This window comes from Budorcas taxicolor, chromosome 10 (assembly GCF_023091745.1).
Source record: "Budorcas taxicolor isolate Tak-1 chromosome 10, Takin1.1, whole genome shotgun sequence".
In the NCBI taxonomy this organism is placed as follows: Eukaryota; Metazoa; Chordata; class Mammalia; order Artiodactyla; family Bovidae; genus Budorcas; species Budorcas taxicolor.
Window position 1 is genome coordinate 34,232,683 of NC_068919.1, and position 24,998 is coordinate 34,257,680.

General features: G+C 51.7%; 1 protein-coding gene across 1 annotated transcript; it reads right to left on the reverse strand.

The window, feature by feature from the left end:
* Positions 1-2,855: 2,855 nt before the first annotated feature.
* On the reverse strand, positions 2,856-20,205 carry BMF (Bcl2 modifying factor). Its single transcript, XM_052646843.1, has 7 exons — positions 20,074-20,205; positions 19,563-19,691; positions 17,601-18,625; positions 17,132-17,428; positions 15,457-15,617; positions 11,788-11,856; positions 2,856-3,217 (listed from the first exon to the last, which is right to left on the reverse strand). The coding sequence occupies exons 3-7, from the start codon at positions 17,638-17,640 to the stop codon at positions 3,116-3,118; spliced, it is 669 nt and encodes a 222-aa protein (XP_052502803.1). The 5' UTR covers positions 17,641-18,625; positions 19,563-19,691; positions 20,074-20,205; the 3' UTR covers positions 2,856-3,115.
* Between the last annotated feature and the right edge of the window lie 4,793 nt (positions 20,206-24,998).

Consider the following 24,998-nt stretch of genomic DNA (forward strand, 5'->3'; position numbering starts at 1 on the left):
CCCAAGTGGAGGAGGCCCTGGCTGGACTATGTCCCTCCTTGCCATGTCCAACCCATCCTTGGATGAGGCTTGGCCACTGGGGACAGAGAGACACGTCAGCTGGGCCCCTCTGAGCATTCAGGACATGCCTGTCACATAAGCCCCTTGCTCTGGGGGCTTGAGGGAGGTGATCCTTGGACTGAGCAAGAAAAGGCCCCAGGGGTAGCCTTCTACCAAGTCCAGGCTTTGAAGCAGCCAAAGATAGAGAGGCCCAGCTGAGTCCTAGAACTGTCTGAGGGAGTCAGACAGCTGGCCTGTGGGGGTTCCCTCCCTAGTCCTGCCACTTTCCAGAAGCCCCTACTCTGGGGTTCTTAATGAAAAGAGTTGTTTCGACCCTGAACATCAGGCTTCCCTTCCCTCCAGGGCAATTCCTACCAGGGAAGAGTTTCCAGTCCCTCTCCCGAACCCCACCCTCAGCAAACCACAAAAGCTCCACAAGTCTTCTGTCGGTTACAGGTCAGGAGCCAGGTCAGACTCTCCCTCCAGTGGATTCTCCACCCCCTAACTGGAGACAGCCAAGCTCCTGGGGGTGGGAGCTGGGGAGAGGGAGCCCAGGGGAGGGACGGGTCTCCTGAGGTTGAACTTGAGGAATGTTCAGACCAAGTCACCAGGCAGAGGGGGAAGAGGCCAGTCTATAGATCACTACACCAATTAAAAACAGCCAGCCAGGAGGAACCTCTCCCTCCTGGGACTATTCTACCTGCTGAGTTCTGGCGGGAAGGGAAGGAGGGGTGTTTCACATTTGGTCCTGGCTTGCTTAGGATAGTGAATTAGTTTCTGGCTTCATGGAATATGGAGACAGTACAGTCAGACGACCCTCTACCCAGCCCCAGATGCAATGTTCAACTGAGCTTCTCAGACTGTGGGCTCAGTTCTCAGGATAGGCCACTGGACGTCCTCCTCGGCCCGGCAAGGTCTCTGAGGCTGATGGCTTTGCCTAGGCACCAAGGCCTGGGCCATTTATTTCCGCTCTCACTCAGCTCACATGGAAAGTCTGCTAAGAGGAGGTAAAAGTGGCTGGTAAAAATAATCCTGTTTCCTTATGTGTGCCACTCGAGGTATACCGGCACTCTGCCAGTCACAGCCTTGGTCCAGGAGAGGGAAAAATAACACATGTCCCATGCAATTCAAAAAAATGGTGTGAAGACCCACAGGGAAGGCTGGACTTCACAATGGTCAGCCTATCCCAGCACCAGTCTCCATGCCTGTTCCCTGGGTTCCAGAAGGAACCTATCTTCTTAGCAGACAAACCATGGTATACACCCTGAGAATACAATTCTGACCAAGAATAGGTAGGCAATACCTCTAGAATATCCAAGCAGAACAAAACCAAGGCTGATGCACAGTTTGAAGTCCTTCTTCAAGCCATTGTGAGCTCATAGGGTACCTTTGTGCAAATTAGGAAAGGCATCCTTCCTGTAAGTGGACACAGCCCGACACTAGGGCATACAACTTAGTGAGCAGAGCATGGGCTAGATTCTAGCTTCCATCACCTTCTTCTGCCGGTGCCCTTGTGCAGTGAACAACCTGCCTGACCGTACATCCAGATCAGTGTGTCCTTCAATGGGAACGAAGACCTCCTCTCTGCACAATCAGAGGAGCGGGGACTTGTTCAGATATGAGAGTCTGCTCTGGACTCCTCCAGCTTCCTTGGGTAGCCCTGGGGCCTTCTCTGCCCAGGGAAGCCATCTTTTCTTCGGGCCTTGCTTCACCGTTAGCACCAATGTTAACTTTTCTCACATATCCAAAATTGATAATTTAATTTCTAGGTGTCCGGTTAACAGATTCCCTGCATCTTTTTCAGATTCCCCATGTCTGCTCTCAGAGCTGCCAGGCAGGCTGCTTTAAATTCTCTCCATTAGTGCCACAGCAGGGAGAGAAAAGGAGTTCAGAGGCAGCGGCGATCCTGCTGCATTCCAGCGCTTGCCTTTCTGGCCTGGCTGGAAGCTGAAGGAAGACGGGAAATGTGCACCCAGCTTTGATAGTTCCTCACTCTAATTACTGTCTGTTACTCTAAAAGACACATTTCAGCTGACAAAGCCACTATGCTGGCTTCTTCCTGGATCCCACTAGGTGTGAGAAAGGAATGGGGATAAGAGGGAGGAGGTAACTGGTTTCCAAGGAAACCAAGGGGTCTGGGTTCCTCTAGGGCTTACTCTCATGGGTGGGATGGCCGCCTGGTTTCCGACACCTCCACAGTCCGGTCCTGTCTCTTCCGGCCCTAGAGTGCTGCTGCTGGGGGCGGGACGCAGTCTGTTGGCTGGCTCTTTCAAAAGAAGACCTGACAAAGGCACAAGCTGCTGGCTACAGCATGTTGACTGGCTATTTGGCTCCTCCGTGGTTGACACCCAGCCAGTCCCGGGCAGCCAGAGTGGGCAGTGGTTCTGCACCTCAGGACCAATCCTGGGCTTCTAAGTGGGACCAAGGCAGACGTGAGGCCTACCCAGAAGTTTGGTTCATTTTTGCGGCACTTTTTGAGGGTCCATGGAGAAACCCAACCCTCCCTGAGGTCTGCTGGAGATGACAGGGGCTGGGCAAGAATCCTTTAGCCCTTGGGGCGGGCGACGGCTGGGCCCAGTGAGAGCCCAGACATGGAGCTGGCTGACCGACCTAGTGTAGCTGCCATGCAGAGCTGGAAAGCCCCTGGCTGAGGCCCTGGGGGGGTTAAAGTGTGACCCGTCAGATAGGGGCTCCATTCACGGTGGAAGGCTGATAGGTTTGGTGGAACCACAAGTCTAATCCAGCCTTCTATCTCTTAAGTTCCTGTGGGAAAACTACAGTCCACTCATGGGAGATCACTACCTGGTCGTCTTCAACAACTGATGACAGAAGGATCTACTCGTCCGAGCCCTTAGGAGGTTCCAGGGAGACACACCAGCCTCTACTTCAACAGTGTTTGACAAAGGCCCCCACTCCTGGTCGAGGCCCTGAACGGGGAAAGAGGTCCTGCTTGGGTATGTCTTATGTACACAGAGAAATTTTTAAAATAAAAACACAAAACAAAACTTCACAAGATGCAGTGTCAGTCCTCATCGATGTCGTTCCATGGTGCCCGTGCAAAGGGGGCAGCCCAGCCTCACCTGGGGCCTGCCCCATTCCTGTTCTCATCTCCATTCAAAGCCACGTTGTGTAGGAAGAGGAGGATCTGCCACCACATGCGATTTCGGTTCTGCTGGTGCTAAAAGAAAAAAAAAAGGCGATGCAACTCCTAAATGCAGCCTGAGACGACAGCTTATTATTTCCAATGCAAAAGTTCAGATCCACACATCCCAGGGCAGCACCTTAATCCCATCAGGACAGCAAACTCGGGGGCATGGGGGATCTGGGGGAGTGATGAGAAAAGTGGCGATGAGGGGGAGATAGCAGAGCTCTCCATATACAATTGCAGTGTGAACGTTAAAAAGAAAAGACCAGGCTCTTTATGCACTGCGCACAAGAGGATTAAACTTTTTCCCCTGCTTGCAGGATTTTCCAGAGTTTAGCCAAGTGCTGCTTTTAATCAGATTGGCTCCTGAGCCCCTCAAACCTCAGCTGCACGAACAACAAACTTTCTTCAGAAAGAAAGAGAAGAAGTGCCCCCCTCTCTCCCCCAACTCCAAAGTAACACAGAGAACAAGGGGGAAAGGGGGGGAGCCTCCATCTGCAAGTGATTTGACACTGTGAAGGTCAAAGGGTTAATCTTCCATTTAAACCACACTGCTGAGGCAGCAAAAATCTGATTTCATCCAGTGCAAACACGCACACACACAGACACACACACAGACACACTCACACACACACACACTTGGGCGCCTGCCCTCTCTCCCTTCCCAGCATCTTCAGCTCCGCGCTGCCCTTTTTATAGCTGCTCTTGACAGTAAGCCATAAATAATCCCTCTTGGAGCGCTTTCCTACTGACTGGAGCCAATTAAACGTTAAGCAAGAACATACTTGAAAACAAAACAAAAACAAAGAATGCACACTACTCTCTGGAGGTTATCCCAGGTCCTACTGTCAGGCAGGGAAGCTTGGGGCAAAGGTCAGGGGTCAGTGACTCACAGGACTGTGGCTGGTGCCCCACCCACACAGGTATCGGCAGAGGCCCGGAGGGAACTGAGGGGTGCTGGGAGAGGCGGTCTTTGTTCTCTCTTTATCTGCCAGGGCAGGAGGACGAGGCTGGGGCCCTCTCCACGGGGTTCTCAGTGGACAGGGGAATAAAAACCTAGTGTGCAAAAAAAGGAGCCAGCACAGAGGCTGGACTTGGACTGCTGCAGCAGCCTGGGCAGCAATCACGTTTACGTGAGGTGTGCGTGTGTAGGGGGAGCTGGAGCCCCTGCAGTCTTTAACCACAGCCCCGGCCCCCACCAGGCAACTCCCAGTCAGCTGAGCAGAGGCTAGAGTAAGTCAGTGGCAGAGTTGCAAAGTGAGCCCCCAGAGCTCCTGGATTCCCAGAGCTTCCCAGGGACGTCAGGCCCTGACCCCCTGACCTGTCCCCAAGCAACTGGCCAGGTTGCTGGGTTCCCTGTCATCCTGCCTGAGGCCACAGAGAGAGAGGAGAGGTGAGATGTCAACTGAGGCTGACCTCAGGGCCCTGTCATGTATCCGTGTCCCCCCACAGCCGCACCCCCTATCTGTAGCAATAGCATTGCTCTTTTCCCTGCAGAAGGGGAGACTGGAAAACCCAGAAAGTTGGAGGCACGGCTCCTGCTAGGAAGGGGAGGGAAGTCAGGGTGTGCCACAGAGGAGGCCTGGCAGACTGTGACTGGAGAGACTGATGGCTTCCTTGTGTTTTGTAAACAAAGACGAGTAAAAAGAGGAAACACACCAGGCTTAACAAAATCTGGTTAGAGTAAAGCAGCGTGAAAATGGACTCAGCTGCAAACCTGAAGACTCAGGCTTGCCTGCAGCAGCTGGACAGAGCACCCCCTCCTCCTGTCTCCCCTCCCCAGCTGCTACCCAGGACAGGTGCAAAGGTCATGGGTGGAATAGGAGGAAAATCCAGGAAAAGACTGGTCTCTAGGGAGGCCAGTCTGCTGGAATTTAGAGGCTCCTCAGGTGCCTCTTTGAAAAGGCCAAGTAACAATAACAACCAAAATCCAAACAGTCACTGTAAACTGAGTGTGTCAGGTTCTGGTTTATGTCCTTGGTTCTCAAAGTGTGGTCCACAGACCAGCAGCTTCAGCCTCAGCTGGGAGCTTATAAGAAATGTAGACGTAATGAATCAGAATGCATTTTTTTTAATATGGGCCATTTTTAAAGTCTTTATTGAGTTTGTTACAAGATCCCCAGGTAACTTTAAGACACATCAGAGTATAAGAACTGCTCTACACACATTAAGCTCCTCTGATCCTCTCAACAACCCTATGACACATGTATATATTATCATGCCCATTTTACAGATGAGATCATTCGAAGAGCTAGGAAACTTGGCCACACAGCTAGTAAGCAGCAGGGACTGGGTTAAATCCAGACCACCTGGCCCTAATGTCCTTACTCATTACACTGTGCTCCAAGTGCCACCACACACCTTTCTTTATACCAGAGCAGGCCCTCCATCTTCCCATTCTCTAAATCATCTCAAAACAGCTCAAGGGCCAAGGAAGGGAGATCACAGCTCTACAATTTGGGGCCTGAACCAATCCCATCTCTGTAGGCCTCAATCTCTCCCCACATTCCCCTAATGGAGGCCACTTGCCACTCTGGGTAACTTTCTGGGCCCACAGTCTTAGCGAATAAGGCAAGAGAGAATCCTCACTCCAATCATGGTGGGTTCTAGGGACCCAGAAGACAGTGGTATTAGACTGGAAGGTGGAGACATTGCTGGGAGACACAGACTGGCCTAGCTCCACAAGTGACCAGCCTTAGGAAGGACCTAGGTTCTGTGCCTCTGCCTGGGACAGGCCTTGGGGCTCCTGAATCAGGAAGGAGGCACTCTAGGCAGCGGGTAACTCCCCGGGGCCAGGAATCAGAGGAGCTGGGAGGCTGGGGTCTCTCACCAGCCAGCCTGAGTCTTCCCTCTCCTCATAGGGGAAGTGGAGGTATGGTATTAGTGGTTCCCATACCTGCTGTGTCACAGAATCCACTGAGGAGCTATTGTAAATAGAGTCCTCAAGTCCCGCCCAGAACAACTGGGGCAGAATCTTCAGGGAAGGGCCCAAGAATTTGTATACTGAAATGCTCCCCTGAGTGACATTTTTTGAAATCAGAAGTAACATCTATTGTCTACTTTAGTCATAAAAATAATACATCTTAACTGTAGAAAAACTGGAATACAAGAAATTAGAAAGGAGAAAATAAAATCACTCATGATTCTATAGCCTAGAAGAAAACATTTCATGATTTGGTGTTTTCTTTAGTCTCTTTCAATCTCCTCCCACCAGAGTAATGACTTGGCGAAGCCGGAGGTTAATCCTGCCCAGGTGCTTCTAAGGCAGCCAGGCCACACAGGCATTTAGAAACCACCGAGGTGATTTCCAACCATAAAGCTTGGTGATTCGGAGTTTGTCATCCACAATCACCTTCAGGATTATAACTCAGAGCTCCAACAACTAAATTCAGCCTGGTGGAGGGTCTGGGTGGGCTTGGAGAACAAGCTGCCTAGTACAGGGTCAAGCTGGCTACCCCAGCAGCCATAAGACACAGCAAGACCAGGGCCTGGGAAACCATCTACTGCCCCAGCAACCCTTTCTGCAAGCACGAGCAATGCCACGCATACCCCACCCAACCTTCTCGGGCCACAGGGCGAGCTCCAGAAGGCCCTTTTCTGAAAGGACATCAAATCGCCACACAGTAAGAGAACCAGAAGGCCTTGATTATGAAGAACAATGATAAATAAAATGTTTTTTCTAAATTTTTAAAAAGGACATTACTAGAAAGGAAAGAAAAAGGACTTGAAGGGAGGCCAGGGAGAGAAAGAGTAAGAAGAAAGGCAGTCAACATTCACTGAACAGGATGAGGTACACGGAGACACTGAAACATCAGAGCACATGGATCCTTCCAGGATAGGGTGTCCAGGAGAAAGGGAGAAGGAAAGGGGAACCAGGAAAGAGTGCGCTTGGCCCCTGACTCATCACCTGAGATCAGTGAGTGCTGACCCCTGGCACAAGGTTCAGCTCTCCCAAGCTGCTTGGGACCCCTCAAGTTTGGGAATCTACAAAGAATGGGGGTTCCCAGAATGCATAGCCAGGGTATCCTCAGGGCTAGAAGACAGGCTCAGAAGATGAGAAGCTGATGGGAATTTAAGTGTACACCAGAGCTCTCAAATTTGGTCCAGAAGGTAGGACCAAGGCACAGAAGGCAAGAATCGAGGTGAATGCCCCAAAGGAAGGGGTCCTCACATGGTGGATAAAAATGCTCTCTTCAGTTAAGAGAGCACAACCAGGATGACAGACCAGGGGTTCTCCTTTCAGCCCCACTTTCCTTCTGTGGGCGGGGGATGAAGGCAGTCAGCTGACAAGTGTTGGAGTCATTCCCACTGTGTGCAAGGCACTGTGACTGAATACCCAGTCATTCATCCTGGATGATGGGGAACACGTAGGGCACACAGTAGGTATTCAACAAGCACACTGCCCTGACTATAGAAAAGTCAGCGTTCCAAGATAACCTGCTTGTCTGAAGCCAGGAACAACTGATGTCTGGCCAGGTCTGAAGATGTACTTGATGCGATAGGATCAGCCTCTTGCCTAGAGAGAGGCCCAACTATTAAAGGCTTTTTTAATTTTTTTAAGAGCTGGCTGCAGTGTCTGACAAGGTTGTATTACACATATCAAACTCTGTTTCATCCCACATGGCCTCTGCTCTAAGCACAAAGAGGGTTCCCTGCTCTCCCCTGATAAGAATCTCCCTCTGTCTCTCCTGCTTCGTATCCAGTTCACACCCTCTGGGGACTCTGTGTGTCACCGGTGTACCAGATGCTCCAGCAGGAGCTAGTTCACCCTCAAAGAATTTGGGTAAAGAGCAAAGCTACACTGTAGCCCTGATTTCGAAAAACCAAACACACAAAATGCAAATTGACCAAACAGATCAGTTTATAACAATCTCATACCTGAAATGATTTCTTATCATCTCTTTTGCTCCTCACAGAAATCTGGGCCATAATAAAGGCTGCTGCTGCTGCTGCTGCTAAGTCGCTTCAGTCGTGTCCGACTCTATGCGACCCCATAGACGGCGGCCCACCAGGCTCCCCCGTCCCTGGGATTCTCCAGGCAAGAACACTGGAATGGGTTGCCATTTCCTTCTCCGATAAGAAGGGCAGGTATTATTTTCAATCCCATTTTACAGATGGGAAAGCAAAGGCTCAGAAAAGTTACCCCTAATGTTAGTTGGGAGGGGGTGATTCAGATCCCTGACTCCAGAGCTGTGTTCTTTTTCTAAAATATTACAGTGTATTTATTCATATTATGAAAATGATATTTACTGTTCAAAGAGAATCACCACCTAACTGCCCTCCCCTCCAGTACGTTTAAAGAAACTGTTTCCAGATCATTAACTATCTAGTAAGGATGCTGTGGACTAGAAAGACAATAAACCTTTCCGAGGCAGAGCTAACTCAAGATCAAACAGAAATAAAGCTAAAACTGGTCTGAAATGTTAACTTCAGATGTTTCTCTGAAACCATGTTCAGTGTCTTTTAAAATATAGGGCAATACGCTCTCTATAAAATGTCGTTTTCCTACCGCACTTTTTTCCTTTCCCCATCAACTCTAAACCGACCACAGTGAGGCCGAAGCACAAAGCCTTGCTGTTGACAACAGGCATACAGAGCTAAGGAAGACTTCAGGAAAATTCCACATACAAGAGGTCGGGAAGATGTTTCTGTTTGATTCAGCAACCTTTTATCAGGTATCCAACTGAGCTAAGAGTTACGAAGGACACAAAGATAAGCAAGCTATAAGCCTTGTCTTCAATTATTTTACAGTCTGAAGGGGAGGAAAGCAAGAACTCAGTTTCACAGGAGGCAAAGGTGGGCCAGGGTGGAGAGTGGGACCTCCATCAGATTCTCACCTTCTGGGCTGCACCTGCTGAGGAGCAGGGGTAAGTGATGGGAAGACCATGGTTTTAGGATCAACAGTGTCACATGGGCATGTAATCCCACTTCTCGGAGCCCTGGCTTCCAATAAAATGGGGGTAATGAGGTGTCGAAGTACCAGGTTGCTGTGGTGCTTAAATGAGAGAAGTATCTGTAAAGCATTGGGCCATGGCTACCTGGAGCAGCTCCCCAGTCCCTGGTGAGGTCCAGGTTCGACTTTGTGGAGCAATTCCCTTGACACCCTCAGCTCAGAACAAGTGCCCCAGGAGCACTATCTTCTAGGCAGGCTCATGAAGTCCTGGGGGAATCCTTGACTTTTCACTCTGAGATGGACCATGGCAGCCAGAGGCAGCCGGGTTCAGGATTCCAGGCTGCCAGGCTGGGCAAGGAATTCTAAGACCCCTGGGGCAGCCCCATGGGCCCTGTGGGCCTACTGTCCCAAATTGCTTTTGTCCGAGACACCAAGGAACGAGCATTGTGGCAAAACGGAAAAGGAAAAAAATTCGCGCCAAGAGCTTCCTCAGCCCAGCCAGCAGCACTAACAGACGTTGAAGCTATCAGTCACCACCATGGCAACACCAATTGCTTCTCCCAGAAGGGCAGCCTGGGCCCAGCTCAGTCCAAGATTGGAGGGCTTCCCCTAACATAAGTGGAGGCCACCAGCTTCAGTCCCTAGGGGTGGGGGATCGGGATGTGCTTGCCACCCATGCCCCAGAGCCTTGGGTTGCCCCTCCGTGGCCTGGAGACAGGAAATACTGAGGCCCTGACCCAGCTGCCCCTGTCTTCCCCAGTCTGAGAGCAGCTCCTTCAAACTACTGAGCAGCTTCTTAGGAACTCAGGAAGAGGGGTATGTGCGCTCTGGTCACAAGAGAGGGAGACACATATGGCTGATTCACATTGTTATATAGCAGAACTAACACCACGTTGTAAAGCAACTATACTCCAATTAAAAAACAAATAATTATTTTTAAAAAGTGAGGGAGAGAGGGGAGTGAGGAGGGAGCAGGTCCGTTGTGGATCTACAAGGAGGGGGAGAAGGAACCCCCAAGGCTCTACCTCCCGACCTGATGCCTTTGCAGCTGACTGTTCTCATCCCGCCTGGGGCCACTCCGCCCGGGACGGGACGGTCAAGTCGAGCACCGAAGGCCAGACTTTCCTCCTCACCCCACACACTGGCTGTTTCTGTACTGGTCATGGAACATGCCCTCTTGGTTGCCAGACACAGATCAAAAGGCAAGCCAGACTTTTTTCTTTGTCCTTTTCTAATGCCTCCTCCAAATCCCTCCCTCCCATCACCCTCCCTGCCCTGGGGGGGAGGAGGGGGGAAACCCAAAGTCAACCCTATCCCCGTGGCTTGCCTTGGTGGGGACGGAATGGCCTGTCCAGAACTACAAGGCCCTTCTCCTGGAAGAGAGAGTAGTCAGGTGCAGAGTTGTGTGGGGAACTCGGCTCTAGTCAGCCACGCTGATGACTCAGAAGCTAAATATAGCGAGCGATATAAACAGAGCCAGCCACAGAGCAAACACAGGGCCCCCAAGCCCCAGCACTGGCTCTCACGCACAGCACTCTCCACAGCCCCTCCCCCAGCCTCACTCTTCCCCAGGCACTGTCCGAGGGGTACCTCCCACTCTGGAGCTGGCTCCTAGGGACCCTTCTTACCCTAGAGAGAATCTCTGGGGCTCTTGCCCCGGGCTTCCCCATCTAGAGCCTGAACAGCTTTATTAGGCATAGTCTGAACTCCAGAAAACCACTCACCAACAAGGACAGCATCCCAAAGGGTCAGGAAGCAGTGAGGGGCTCCCTGAACAAAAGATCCAGGCTGCTGGCAGAGAAGTCACTAGTTAATAAACCAAGAAACCACCAGCTCACGTACAACTTCCAAAAGAACTCCCCAAGAACTCCAAAACCAGGTCCAAACAAAATCCTAAAACCCATTTTCAAAAGTGTTAAATTGTCGAGGCATTAATAGTTACTGTGTGTTAGTCGCTCAATCGTGGCTGACTCTTTGCAACCCCCTGGACTGTAGCCCACCAGGCTCCTCTGTCCATGGGATTCTCCAGGCAAGAATACTGGAGTGGGTTGCCATTCCCTTCTCCAGAGGATCTTCCCGACCCAGGGATCGAACCTGGGTCTTCTGCATTGTGGGCAGATTCTTTACTACTGAGCCACCAGGGAATTAATAGTTAAACATATTACAATTTCCAAAGGGCTTTCACATCAACTCTGCAAGTTGTGTATGAGAAACTGAGGCTCAGATAAGTTAGTTACATGATTTGCCTATGAACACAGGACTCATAAGGGACAGAGCTGGGATTTGAACCAGACTTTGTGTCTAACCCCAGGATCCTTTCTCTGACCTTACAACTAAAGATGGTTTCCACTGAGTGGCTGAAATTTTTCTCAGATCTCATTTTCCATAAAGTCTAATTACTATTCAGGGAATTTCCAAATCTGACTCTTCTGAATGGAGCTACTCCTGGTCCAGGTGAAAAAGCCATTTCCAACAAGAATTTCAATTCTCCTGTAGCTTTACTCACTCAACGGTCTCCAGTAGCCACTTTTTTTTTTTTTTTAATGATTCTTGGCTTCTTAACACTGCCCAGAAATACCCCACAAAGTTCAAGAGGGTGCCACTGGGACAGGAGACTTTCCTAAGGGGAGAGGACACCAGCTTTTTTCCATTTTTTGACTCATGTTGGAGGAGACCACGGCAAGGGGAATGGAAAGAAACTGGGACTCACCTTGTGGGCCAGAGCAGCCCCTGAGCGCAGGGAGGAAACAATCCTGTACTGCCATGTTCCCTGAAGAAGCTGGACAGACAAGAAACACCAAGGCACCATCACAGAGCCAAGGTCAAGGTAGGCTAAGGTCACCAGACCACCACCGATCAGTGTTGCAGCTCAGCTAAGCTCACAAAGGAGCAAAGAGGGGAATCTTTTACTCCTGACCCAGCCAGAGGAAGTTAGGGGTGTGTGACCAGGTTTGGAAAGGCTTTTTATCTCCACTCACTCTGCCACCAACTCCCTTGCTGCTTTGGAGACCCAAAGCATTGACAGCAAGCACAGCTTGTCTCCAATCCTTGCCCATTGGTCCAGAGAAGCCATCCTGGAGAGATCACTTGGGTAGCCAGGCTAGACCTCCATCCAGCAAGCTCCTTGAGAAACATGCTGGGAGGGTTTACAGCCCACAATAAGCAGCACCAGGGGGAGTTTGGAGCATGTTGCCTTTAGGGTCATGCTGACATACTCACTTTGCCATAATGTCATCCTATAAGGCACTACCATCATCACACCCTTCCCTGTGCTCCACATCTCCTGGGGCTTCCCCTCATATAGAAAAAGAATAACTGGAAATGACTGACAGTCCAGTGATTAAGACTCCATGCTTTCACTGCTGAGGGCATGGGTTCAATCCCTGGTTAGGGAACTAAGATCTCACAAGCCTGCTGTGGCCAAAAAAAAAAAAAAGAGTAACTGAGATCCCTAACCAGGGACAAAAGGCAGAAGCTTCACCTTCCCTACAGGATTCGGGGACCCATGGCCATCGTCTGGCCCTGGGACACCATCCCAGACCTGAGAAGAAAGGAGATGGCCAGGCCCCTTCAACCTTCTTAATGTGTCTTGAGTTGTCTTTCCTGGTTATCTAAACTCAACCCACAGTGATGGAGACTGATCATCATTCCCCCAGGAGAAATGTACAAGGACAAGGCCCATAAGTGAGTAGCTTGGAAGCCAATTTCTCTGAACAGGGCAGGTGGAAGGGAGCCCACAGGAGGCAGCTCTGCTTAGGGACTAGCTGGACAGGTGGGCTGGAAGATGCACTGTGAACTGACAAGAACAAATGTGGGGGATGATCAGGATTATAGAGACAAAGGAAACAAGCATTAAAGAATACCTACTGTGTGCCTGGAACTCAGATAGGTGTTTTCTCACTGAATCTTCATGATCAAATTCTGTGACATTAGGTCTAATTTACAGAAGAGGAAATAGGCTCTGCCAGATCAAGTGTCTTCCCAGTAGCTGGTAGATGGCAGAGCTGGCATTCAAACCCGGGCCTTCAGACTTTGTATCTGAAGCCTCAAGACTTAACCCTAAATTACTTCTACCCCTGTGCCTCAGTGTCCTGCTTGCAGAGATGAAGGGAAGGAATAGGGAAAGAAGATGAAGGATAAGAATGTAAGAGTGATGACAGGTTTGTGTGGATACGAAATATCTAGACGTTAGTTTATATTGTAATCAAGTTCAGAAAATGACTCACTTCTTAAAACTAGCTGCTAAAAGGCCCTACACATGCCAGCACTCCATCTGCCCATGGCCATGATCCCAGTCCTTCCCACAGGATGGGCTCCCAGCGAAGTGAGCAGGGTGAGTGGGGAGGAGGGCGATAAAAGTAAGACTCCCATGGACAAAAAGCCTGGCTCTTTGTGATGGAAAATTTGGGAAATCCAGCTCTTGGCCTCATTGGCCGGCCTCCTGCCACTGCACAGTAGGAGAAGGTAGCTGGCAAGATGGTGAGGGGCACAGGAAGTCAGGAGCCAGCAGCGGAGGAGGTGCAGAGCTGGGGAGACTCTCCTCTAGTTCTCCTCCCACTCTGTGGCTCTGCCCCTCCTGCTCCCAAGCTGAACCAGGCCCTCGAAGAGACAGCTCTGCACTGGGGTCAGTGATGCCAAACAGCAAAGGGCAGGGTCAGACCTTGGGATCAGGGCCAGCTTCTCCTGTGAGGGACTGAGTTGGGAAGAAATGGCCCTGGGCTGAGTTCTAGTCCTGTGCCAGGGCTCGACTGGGCAGAGGAGGCCTCCCAGCCTGCTCCCAAGCCTAGAAGGGCTCACCAGTGGATGGTGGAACATTCTGGGAAACAGCTGTTGAGAGAGATCAGGTCTAATGGGAATGCAGAAAACTGCCTTCCAGGTAGTCCCCCAGGTGAGTCCAGGAGACCCAGAGCCACTGTATCCTCCATCAGTTACAGCACTGGGGCTAGGAGCTGCGAGCTCAGGCCAACCACAGGCCTACACAACCAGCGTAAAGTGAATGGGTAGGAAGAAGGCCAAGAGGCAGAAATCAAGAACCAGAGTGGACTGAAGGGAAAACCCTAAGCCAAGTTTCCACAGAACTATCAAAGGAGGGAATAGGAACTTGGAGCCAGAGGAGACAGCCAGGCTGCCTTATTATCTAAACATAGGGCCACCCTCTCTTCCTGAGGGACTGGGGGACCCACCAGGACCAGGTCTAACCCCACGTTTCCCTCAGAACCCCTTGGCAGAGACTCTCACCTTGGCAGAGAATAACCCCTTCTGTCTGGATCTCAGGAAACTTAAACTCAATTTCTGTCTCCCTACCCCACCTCCCGCCAGGTGCTGGCCATGTTTTGGTCCTCAAGCCAAACCTATTATCAATAGCTCTCCTCCGGTCACCTGAATTTCCCCACCTAACCTCAGGGTCTAATTAATCGTGGTGGATTAATTATTCTCTTGATTTCCTGATATACAGTCATATATAGACATGCATACAAATACACACAGCCGACTAGGCAAGGACACTGTCTCAGAGGCAGGGAATGTGTTCATTTCCAGGTGGCATGACTTTGCTTCAGCGGTGGTTGTACTAGCAGGGATCCAGCCTCAGGCTCCTCTCCCCGCCTTGGCAGCCATCCAGAAAGTCAGCCCAGGGAGGAAGAGTTAAGTGCCCAGGGGCTGGGCCAGACTGCCGCTGCAGAGCCAGGCAGCCTCCAGCCCAAGGCACAGAGGGCTCCTCCACACGAGCCCGCCAGCCGCCGCCTTTGTTGATGGGCTCTGCCACAAGCTCCAGTGACACGCGATGCTCCGCCCTGGCGGGCTGGTGCCAGGCTGCCCGCTGAGCACCCGGTCGCTGGTCTGGAGAGACTCTGAGGTACACAGTCTCCAGAGTCCTGGCCCAGGTTTCCAGACAGAGACAATGAGGAGCGGCCTCCCCAGCTGGAAAGTGTCGGGTTACAACCGGTTCCACCACTTTTCCCAACTCAGACCCGTCCAGGCCTCGGTTACCCATTTCCCACTGCACCACAGCCAGGTACCTCCGACTGTCCAGTTTTCCTCAGCACCATGAAAATCTTCCCCTTAGGTCTGCAAGGGACCATCTCCCACTGATGAACTCAATAAGATACAGTGTGTCAATCAAGGCTGCAAGAAGCTATGCCATTCTCCGGAAGAGATCGGAGCATTTCCCAGGGGCCTGAGCTGAAAGCAGGCAGATAAACAACTTGGATCTCATAGGTGAGAGCAAAAGCACTCATCCAGCCAGGCCCATTCCCGATTTCCAGTTCAAGAGAATCACGGTAACGTGGGGCCTGGCAGAGACAGAGTTGCTGAGGCAGGCCCCAGCCCCACAGCCCCAGCAGATGCACACCACCTCCCCCCACCAAGCCCCAGTGCCTACTTGCTGCATATGAAGCCGATGGAACTGGTCTGCAATGCACTGGAGTTTTCGGGCAATCTGTATCTCTGCTCGATGTTGCCACTGCCCTTCAGGGGGTTGCTCACCAAGGGGCAAGCCTGCAGGGAAACTGGCAGGAAGGGGGAGCCGGTAGCCAGCATTGCCTGCAAAGACAAAGGGCCCACATCTCAGCAAGCTCCACCACTGCCCCATCTTCCCCATGCCTGCCACCCCTGGTCAAGACCCGGGGTCAAGGGTAGACTCTAGTATGGGAAGGGAGAGGAACTGAGCCTGCCTTTCTCAGGGCACTCTGCCAAATGTGGACAGCCTGACTTGCCTGCTGACCGAGAGTATGAAAGCTGATGCCAGGCTTTCCTTCAGCCCTCCCTTCACGGGCAGTGCCATGGCAAAGGTAATAAGTGTGGCTGAACTTGCCAACCTTCTGTCCTTATTTACACAGCTACGCTTGACCACAATTTATTATTCATTATTCATACAGTAGTAGCAGGCTGAAGCTCTTCTCTAGAAAAACATTGGAGGCAGCTCTCCAGAGATCCTCAGTTGAGCAAAGCAAGGGACAGAGAAAGAAAATCAGAAAGTAACCTCACTTTTTGGTGTAGCAGAGAAAGGCTGGTTTCAGGCCCTGAAGCTCTGGGCAGTGGCACAGAAACATAGGGAGAGAAGACTCCTCTGAACCACAGAGTAGCCAAGTTCCTCTCTGCAGCCAGCCCCAGGCCAGACATCTAGACCTGCTCTCCTCACTGACCAAGTGCTGGTCACCGAGCTGCCGCTAGGGGCGCCCGCTTGCGCCCGTCTTTCCCTCCTTCCTGCCCGCCTGCCTTATCCATCTTCTCAGATTCCTGCCAGAACTTTGCCTGAATTGTCCTACAGTGCAGCTCCTTCTGGGAATAACTGCAGCGTCTCCTCAATCCGCTCCATTGGACCCAGCAAGATAGCCTCTGAACCACCCTTCCCTCCATAAGCTTTGTGCTAAATGAAGAACACTGGCTATCTAACCTTGCCCTTTTGCCAGAGGAGGGCAAATTGCTAATAAAACCAACCACTGAAGCCCACAAATGAAAGGGTCTTATCTGACTGAGCCTTGGAAACAGCCCCTTTGTTGGCAATGAGCCTAGGCAGGCCCAACCTCTTTCTCCAGTTCCCCTTCCAAACACAGAAAGTCCCAAGTGACAACCGGGGCGGGGGACCTTCTGCCTCCAGGAAACTTCTCTCCCAGAACAAGCTGGGTTTTCCCCTTCAGTGTCAACAGCGAGTCACAGATCCCCCAGCCTTCTCCAGGGCAACACTAGCCACTTTACGGAAAGTACATCACTATTACGACACGAAAGCCTGGGCCACTCAACAGGCCATAATATGTAAAAGCCAAGACCCAGGTACCCTTCTTCCAACCCAAGGAGACACCATGGACCCAAGGATCCCTCCAGAAAGGGACAAATGAGCAGAAAAGAATGGCAAGGCAATCTGCCCTGCTTGTGGCCTGAGGAGCACAGACAAGAAGCAGTATATGAGCAGAGAGTCAGCAGGTGAAGAGTTGAGGGATCAATAGCCCCTGCTGCTCAATTTGGGGAAGGAAATAGCAAAGAGCAGGTTTGGGGAGGGAAAGTCCCCTCTTTTCCCCCATTTCTAAGGGAGGAGTCCTGAGGCTAAGAGCACTCACCATAAAAGAGTCGCTGGGGCTCCTCAGTCACCCCACAAGGCAGCATGACACCCTGGCTCGGGGAAGCTGGGCTGAGAGTCTGGGTAGCCTTGTCTTCCTGGCTGGTGGGTCGAAGCCCTGGGCCACAGCAGTGCGTGAGAGGGAAGAGCTGCAGACGGCTGAGGGGGCAGTCCAGCTGGCTCTGGGCAAACAGGTCAGCAGAGAGCAACCTCCTGGGCTGGGCCCCTGGCTCCCCATCCTCTGGCTGGAATACGTCATCCTCCAGCTCCTCCACACACTGGGGTGGCTCCATCTCCCCTGTGAGGGTGCAATGCAGGCATCCGGGAGGCTGCCCCCACCCAGGCTCTACCTGGAAGGACTTCCCTCCCTTTTCTTCTTTCCTGCTCCCCCTTCTTATGTGGAGAAGTGGGCTCAGGCACTGATGACAGTCAATCCTACAGATAAAGCATTGCCAAGGGTGACAACCCACCCCCAAATGTGGGCTGCCTTGCAGTTCCAGGATTCTCCATGTTTCTTCCCTGCGCCCACTTGGAGCCACCTTCCCCTCAGCATCCTCTTCTGACCCAGGCTGGTCACAGTCACACAGCTGGACTGCTACTGACTCATAGCCATAGCAGGGGTATGGTCAGCTGCTACAAGTACGGAGGGTACCTGGAGAAATGTCAACAAGACTAGCCTCTGTGAGTGGCTGTGGGAGGGCAGAGGGTGCTGTGACTGGCTGTACCCACAGTGCTCACCACACACAGACCCCCTTGCTGGCCTGAGGAGTAACCATCAAGTTCTCATCTCAGTCTGAGCAGAGCTCCAGGCTGGGCAGCAAAAACAAAAGCCAGCGATCCTAGCCCGGCCAGGTTCCCTCCAAACCTGCTAAGCCCCGCCCAAGACTCTAGTCTCCACCCGCTGCTTGCTCAACACAACAAACAGGCTCAACGATGTGGTAAGAGTGTGTCCTGGGAGAGAGAGGGGGAGAAAAACCCAAGTTAGTCATTGCAGCTGCCCTCTCAGCAGACTGGAGCTATCTGTCTACCACAGCTTAGCCGAGAGGAGAGGTACGGCATGCAGCAAAGTGCCCAGAGTTCCCCAGCTCAGTGTGGAGTCACTAATCTCCACAACTTCAAATCCTTCCCCACAGCCTACCATTCCTGCCAGCACCGAACCTGAGATGGGTACAACCTGCCTCATAGAAGGAAGTGAAATTCAGCCCTCTCTCTGTGACCTCACTTGCTGCCTGAACTCAGGTTGTTGATATGAGTTTCTTGGTGATAAAGAAGTTCCACTTGCTCCACTTGACGGCTCTTGGAAGTATGAGCTTGCAGTCACCCAGCTTCTTGTGCTCAAAGTCAGTCCCCTATACACACACCAGGAACCCCTCAGGGTCCCTGGGGCAGTCAGAAAAGCAACCACCTGAGTGGTTAAGGATACGGAGAGATGGTGTTTGTCACTGCCAGAGTCAATTAGAGGTCCCCTGGGAATTCTGTCTTCCACTCTCTTGCCCTTGAAGAACAAGCCAAATGGTCTGTGGGTTGGTAAAGTACTTAGAGGAATCTCAGTTAATTCAAAAATCTTGGCTTTCTCAAATGCAAGCTTTCTTTAAGGCGCCTGCTTCAACTCTCCCTCCATCCTATCCTGTCCTTGAGCTATCTATGGTCCCTATCCTGCCTGCCCTCTTCCCTGTCCACTTGGATGGCAAAAAAAAGGCACGTGGTGTTCTTGGGACAGTGTTTTCCTAAAAGGTGTGAGAGGACTAGTTTATCAGTGCCAGGAAACAAGGCATCCCGCAGAAAGGACCAAGCGCTGTCCTACCAGTCACCTGGCAGGGGCTCCCCTCCAGCCCTTCCACCTCCTCTAGGCAAGCTGGCAATCCCAACCTAAGATGGGGCCCTCCAAAGCCAATAGCAAGCAACAGTCATTGTCTTGGCTTTTCCTCTGAAGCTTATCACCTCTCCCACCCTCTCCCAGCAAAGCCCCAAAGTTCAGCCCTTGCCTGCACTGGACAGTGGGGGAGGTGCAGCCAGAGAGTGTGGGTCTGCCAGCCTAGGGGGACCCTTCCCACTCTACACAGGAACTACGATGGCTCTTCTGCAGGTGGGAACCTTCAGAGGGGTGCTGGGCAAGATCAAGCGCAAACTGGGATACAGTAAAAAGACTTCTCCCCTTCCCCTGAGCTGAAGAGGTGGTGTCCAAACAGGCAGCAGAAGGGCACTTCCTAAGTGCACTACCAGAGAAGCAGTCCTATCAAGGAGACCTAAAACCTGCTGGAGCCATCCCAGCCCTTAAGGACGCTAACAGGGATGCTGAACTCAGACTCCTCCTCCTCCTGGGAGAAGGCAGTAGCCAGACATTCTGAACCTCTTCGAGGGCTAAAATCTGGGAACGCACACATACACACACACACACACTCACTCACGCACTCACACAACACACAGCAGACCTGGGTGGCTCCAGGGGAGAATCTCGGCCTCCGAGTCGTGATGCCAGGGTTCCGTGCCAGGGTCCAGCGTGACGAGCACTCGGGGGCTTGGCGCCCAAACTCAATTGGGAAGGAGGGGGGAAAGCCCAGCTGTTAAGGAGAGGAGCCTTCAGACTCCGCAGGGATGTAGGAGGTCCCACAACTCCCTGCCCTACCCCAATGTCAGATCCAGAGACCGGGCCATTCTCGGGCACCCAGATCTGCTCAGCGGGGAAGCGCAGGTTCCTCTGCCCACCTGGACCCAAGTCATTAGAGACTCAAATGCCACTAGCCCCGCATTCCTTTGTGGAGCAGCGCACCTACATGTGGGTTCGGTACCCCGTTCCCACACTCCAGTGCCCCAGTCCATGATCACTCCAGACGCCCGCAGCCCAACCCTTCCCGGGCCCCCACGCGCAGCGCGATCCTCTCCCCACTTCCCCAAGGAGGTGAGATCCAACTCTGCCCGGCCCTTGGCCGCCCAGGCGCTCACCCGGCAGCAGCGGGCGGCGGGAGGCGCGGGCAGGGGCGGCGGCGGCAGGAGGCAGGAGGCGGGCAGGCTCGGGTGGAGGCCACTCTGCACCGCGCGGTATTGTTTCCAAAATACGCCCGCTCGGGGCATCCCGCAAACAGCTGATGAGGCCCCGCCTCTGGAGCGTCACACGGATGGCTAGCCAATGGAGAGTGGAGCCCGAAGTCCCGGGCTGGGCGGCTGCCAGGGACTGTCACGATTGTACTAACCTTCCCTTGGAAACATTGCAAGGGACCGAGCCAAATTCCGACCTCCGCCAGAAACGCAATTGGAGTGCCGTCGCCCAAGCAGATTCGGTTCCTAACACGGACTTTGGAAGCACTCGAGAGACTTTTAGTCCTCCCTGTGAGGAGGGAGATAGGGGGCGCCAAAGTGATTTTTGTCTTCTTTTTCAAGAGTATGGTCTGAATAATTTCGGCGCGTCCAGAAAGGGAGGCGAAGAGAAGGAAGCGGGGAGATTTTAAATGATGAGGCTGGCAGCATCCAGAGGGCCCAAGATACGGGTGCCTGTGGATCCCGGCCACCTGGTGGCAAAGCATCTTCCCTGGCTGCTGGGCAGGTCAGAAGCAAACTCCAGCCCTCAAAGCTGTAGGAAGCTTGAAAACATGTGTGACTGACACTGTTATCTCGAGTGACACTCAGATCAAACATCCAAAGGGACCCACAGGCTCTCTTCTTGACTGGGAATGGACAGTCAAACAAAATTAACATCTGGCTGAGGAGAGGAGAGATCAGGAATGCAGGGGCTGCTCGGGCAGTTTACACACATCTTGCTTATGGCAGCGCTGAGAGATGGAGCTAGGGCTGCAAGGAAAGCAGCGTGTCCTGCAGACCACCTACTATCGGCAGGGGAATCTATGGGCTAGTTCACAAACATTTCTTAAACACCCTCGTTGTGCCAGGTACTGGGCTAGGTACCAAAAACCTGGTGCCTGCCCTCAGGGAGCTTACAACCTACTTAGAGAAGTAGACCAGAAGATAATGGAAAGTGACATGAAATGTGGTAATGCCAGGGATAATGACTGCTGGGAATGCAGAAGAATTCAGAATGCTAAGACTGGGGAAGGCTTTAGGGAGGTGGCTTTTGAATTGGACCTTGAAGGATGCGGCAATTTTTCAATCAGGAATACCAGATAAAATAGCCAAGGCCTAGCTTTAGCACAATCAAGCGCTGAACTGGAGAATTTGTCAAGGGATCAAGGGCAGGGGGACGTATAGGATCATTGACTGCACACCTGGACTGAGGAAGGGTGAGCATGGGCAGGGAGGTTCAGATCAGATTACAGAGGTGTCCCTGGAATGGCAGTTGAGGAATCTGCACTTTATTCCAGAGGCATAGGTCAGCCAGCAAAGATTTCATAGAAGATGACTGACTTGGCCAAGCCTGGATTTTAGGGAAGATAAATGAAGAGGCCAGAAATCAGTGAAAGGGAGCCAGTCCCTGCAACAGATTAGGTGAGGGATGATGGGGCTTGACCCAGGGGACAGTGGGGACTGGTAGTGGGGACCACCAAGCTGCTCTCTCTGAGTTTGTAAACTCAAATTTAAGCTAAGTGGGGCTGGGACTCTTAGCCCAGTGGAGCCTAAAGCTCTTGTCCCTTTTTCCTACTCATTCTGTCCCTAACTCCTTCAAAGCGTACCTAAGAAAGTGGACCAGGCATAATGAGGGCTGTGGTTGCTAGCGTAGGAAAATGCTATCCCCAAAAGATGGAGAAGAGGGAAAAGGGAAAGGGGCAAGAGTCAAGCTTGGTCATCAGCCCGGTCCCCACATAAGTTGACAGATGTCCGGAAAGAGGTGCTAGAGCCAAAAGGAGGTATATTATTTTGCCAGGAGGCTTGGCCAAGAAGGAGTATCAGAACTGGTCAGGATGATGTAGCAGTCATGCCATATGCGAGCAGACGAGAAAGCCAAGACCAGCCTCCGTGCGGGGCACCAAGGAGCCCTCACCACATTTGCTTAGGTCTACACTCACCTCCTTAGATCCGTCCGTCTCTTCTGACTGGCTCTCCTCCTGGGCCCGTATCTCAGGTGGGCCAGTTGGGCCTAAGGGCATGACTTAGGGTCAAGAGTAGAACTGAAGGACAAACCAGGTCTGAGTCTGTCCTCTGGGGCAACACAGGCCCCAGGGTACATGGATCATCCTGACCCACTTGAGCTGCTAAAGCTCTGTCTGCCTTACCACAGCCCTGCAAGGCAGAATTGGGTCCACGAGGCAAGGAATCTGGTAGAGAAAGCTTATAACCTGGGGTCCATGTATTCACCAGGCTCACCAGGGGCTCCTCAGCTTTGGGAGAGAAACTTGCTAGATTGTATTTGTGAGTTCACACAAGCATTTTTATGTGGGTGTGGTGGCTCTGTTGCTTAGAACAGTTTCCCAAAGGGGTCTGCGACCCTGTAAAAGTTTTAAACTCACGTTGTAGGGGAATGGGGCTAAGGAGCAGAGGGGATCATTTTAGTGGGTCTGAGCAGGTTGGAAGATAGAAGAAGGGTCATACCCTGTGGTGACATTTCTTCACAGGCCTCTCTACCAGGCCTTCCCAGCTTGCCCCCCTGGGCTCCCTGTGAAGGACACCCATAACTTGGCCTCCTTTGCTCTCAGCCTCTAAGGTCAAGCAGCAGGGGCCCAGCCTTATGAGCTAGAGGGACCAGAAAAAGACTGTCAGGGATAAAGGGGTCAGGGAGGTCAGAAGCCTCACTCCCACTTCTCATCACTGTCAAAGCAGACCCCTCCCCATGCCCTTTCTCCCCTCCAGCACAGGATAGACTCTGCAGCCCGAAGTGTCAGGACCTGCTGGGCTGGAGGTCTTGGCTCCGAGTCTGCTACCAACAGCAGCACCCTGGGAACAGAAGAACGCTGGACTTGTGGTTCAGAGCACATGCATCTTGCATCCACAGCAGAATCTCTTTTCCCTCTTTCTCTGTTGAAACCATTCTTTGCCCGTTTTTTTTTTTTTTTTTTTCATTTGTTTGTTTGTTTTTTATTTTTCCCCCTGCTAACTGATGCTGGCTCTGGGAAGAAGTATTTTGCCGCAAAAAAAGTCAAGTTACTCCGAAAGGCATCAGCTGGGCGCCTGAGAGGGAGGCACAGAAGACCTGGAGGAAATGCAAAGAGTTAAGGGGAGGCTTCTTTCAGCAGAAGAGAAAACCCAGTTCCCTGTAGAAAGCTGCCGAGCTCTCTCCATTGTTTCACCTGGCTATAGGGTTTCTCTCTGAGACAAGGAATGGGCTCTAAAACTCTAGTAACTGGATCACTGGGAAGGGAGGTTTTTAAAAAACACCAGCTGACAGCTGAATAATAGGAATTACCAGGCAGGCCGCCCTGGGGTTACTGAGGTTTGTAACTCAACCCCTAGGGAGGGGTTAGATTGGAAACTGATTTATGTGTAAGGTGGGGGTCTTGGTGGAAAAGCCCATACTGCTCAACTCTCTTGCCTCTTAACTCCCTCTGGGAGGGATCGTGTGTGTAAGAAAGGCCGGGAACCTGGAAGCCATGGTGTCCTTCCTCAGTGGACTTGCTCTAACAGAGTGAATTTATCTCTCTGTGCATTATTCCATCTGTGTGCAAAGGAATAGTCTCTTCTGAGTTGCAGAGAGGTGTGTGTGTGTGTGTGTGTGTGTGTGTGTGTGTGTGTGTGTGTGTATGCACGTGGTACAGAAGAGGGGCAAGGGGTTAGGGAGGGAGGGGAACCTACCAGAACTGACAGAGTGGCTTCTTCTAATCGAGTGAGCAAGTGGAGAGACTTGATTCCCTAGTCACTGAACTCCCTCCTTACCAATCACTGGAGAGTGGGGTTCAAATAGAAAAAGCGTTGCTAAAGAGAAAATACTTAGGAATTCCAAGACCTGGATATAAAGGGAAATGCAGAGACTGAGGCTACCATGGAAAAGCTGAATGGTACCTAAAAGATTAGGTGAAGTTTGGGATCACATGCATTATGACAGTCAGTACACAGTTTTGTTTTGGGGAATACTCAAAAAATATTTGCTGAATGAGTGAATGAATGTGCCTCTCCACATTTAGAAAATAGGAATAGTCCTGTGTTTGAAGAGTGGAGAAAAAAGCTGCAGTGGGAGATTTTCCGTGAATGCCCTATCTACATTGTCTTGGCTTACATGTTTCTTCTCACCAGCAGAGCCTCCCCCTAAGAGGCATAGCTGATACCATCAACATCTTGATACCTTCAGACTACCCTCCTCCAGGTCTGGCACATGACAGAATTTACTAAGCTTATGGAGACAAATTTACAGAAAAACTATAAGCATGGCCCTCAGGAAGTGTTCTGGCCTCTTGCCTAGTCCAGCACTCAGCCTGCTCAGCCCATGGAAAAGAAGTTGGCTTTAACCTGCCAAGGAATGAAGAAATCCAATCAAAATACTCTGCCTTTTACTCTACTCCTCCCTCAATGCATCCTCTTTCCTGGGCAAAGTTACATCAGTACATTAGTCTCCTTGGGACTGGCATGAACATCTCAGAAATTTCCAGCTGAGGCCAGAGTACAATCAGTTGCTATCAAGGAAACCTGCCACCAGAAGCGCCAGGGACCTGTGCTTTTCAAGCTCAGAGCCTCTCAGTTTTTGAATCTGGTGTTCAAGAGGTGCTGGGCCAAGAAATGGGTTGGATCAGCTGTTTCCCAGCCAAACGCTCAACTCCCCGCTGTCCTGGAGTGGGAGAGGGCCACTATCTGAAAACGAGCCAGGTGTTCACTTACCCACGTGTGAGTTCACCAGACATTTGCTGAGCACCTGCCACGTGCTAGGCTCCAAGCCAAGAGCTGGAGGTGCAGATAAATCCCTGTGGGGATCACTGAATATATCCACACCCTTTCATCCCAAACATCTGCACACCTACACACAAGCTCAAAGAGAAACTGGGGATAGGAGGAGG

What these genes read in the sequence shown, in the direction of transcription:
- BMF (XM_052646843.1), bottom strand. Translation starts at nt 17,640, where the DNA reads ATGGAGAATCCTGGAACTGCAAGGCAGCCCACATTTGGGG. An exon ending in GCCCCAGCGACTCTTTTATG is followed by an intron (nt 15,618 to 17,131) that starts GTGAGTGCTCTT and finishes TTGTCTTTGCAG; the next exon opens with GCAATGCTGGCTACCGGCTC. An exon ending in ATCGGCTTCATATGCAGCAA is followed by an intron (nt 11,857 to 15,456) that starts GTAGGCACTGGG and finishes TTGTCTGTCCAG; the next exon opens with CTTCTTCAGGGAACATGGCA.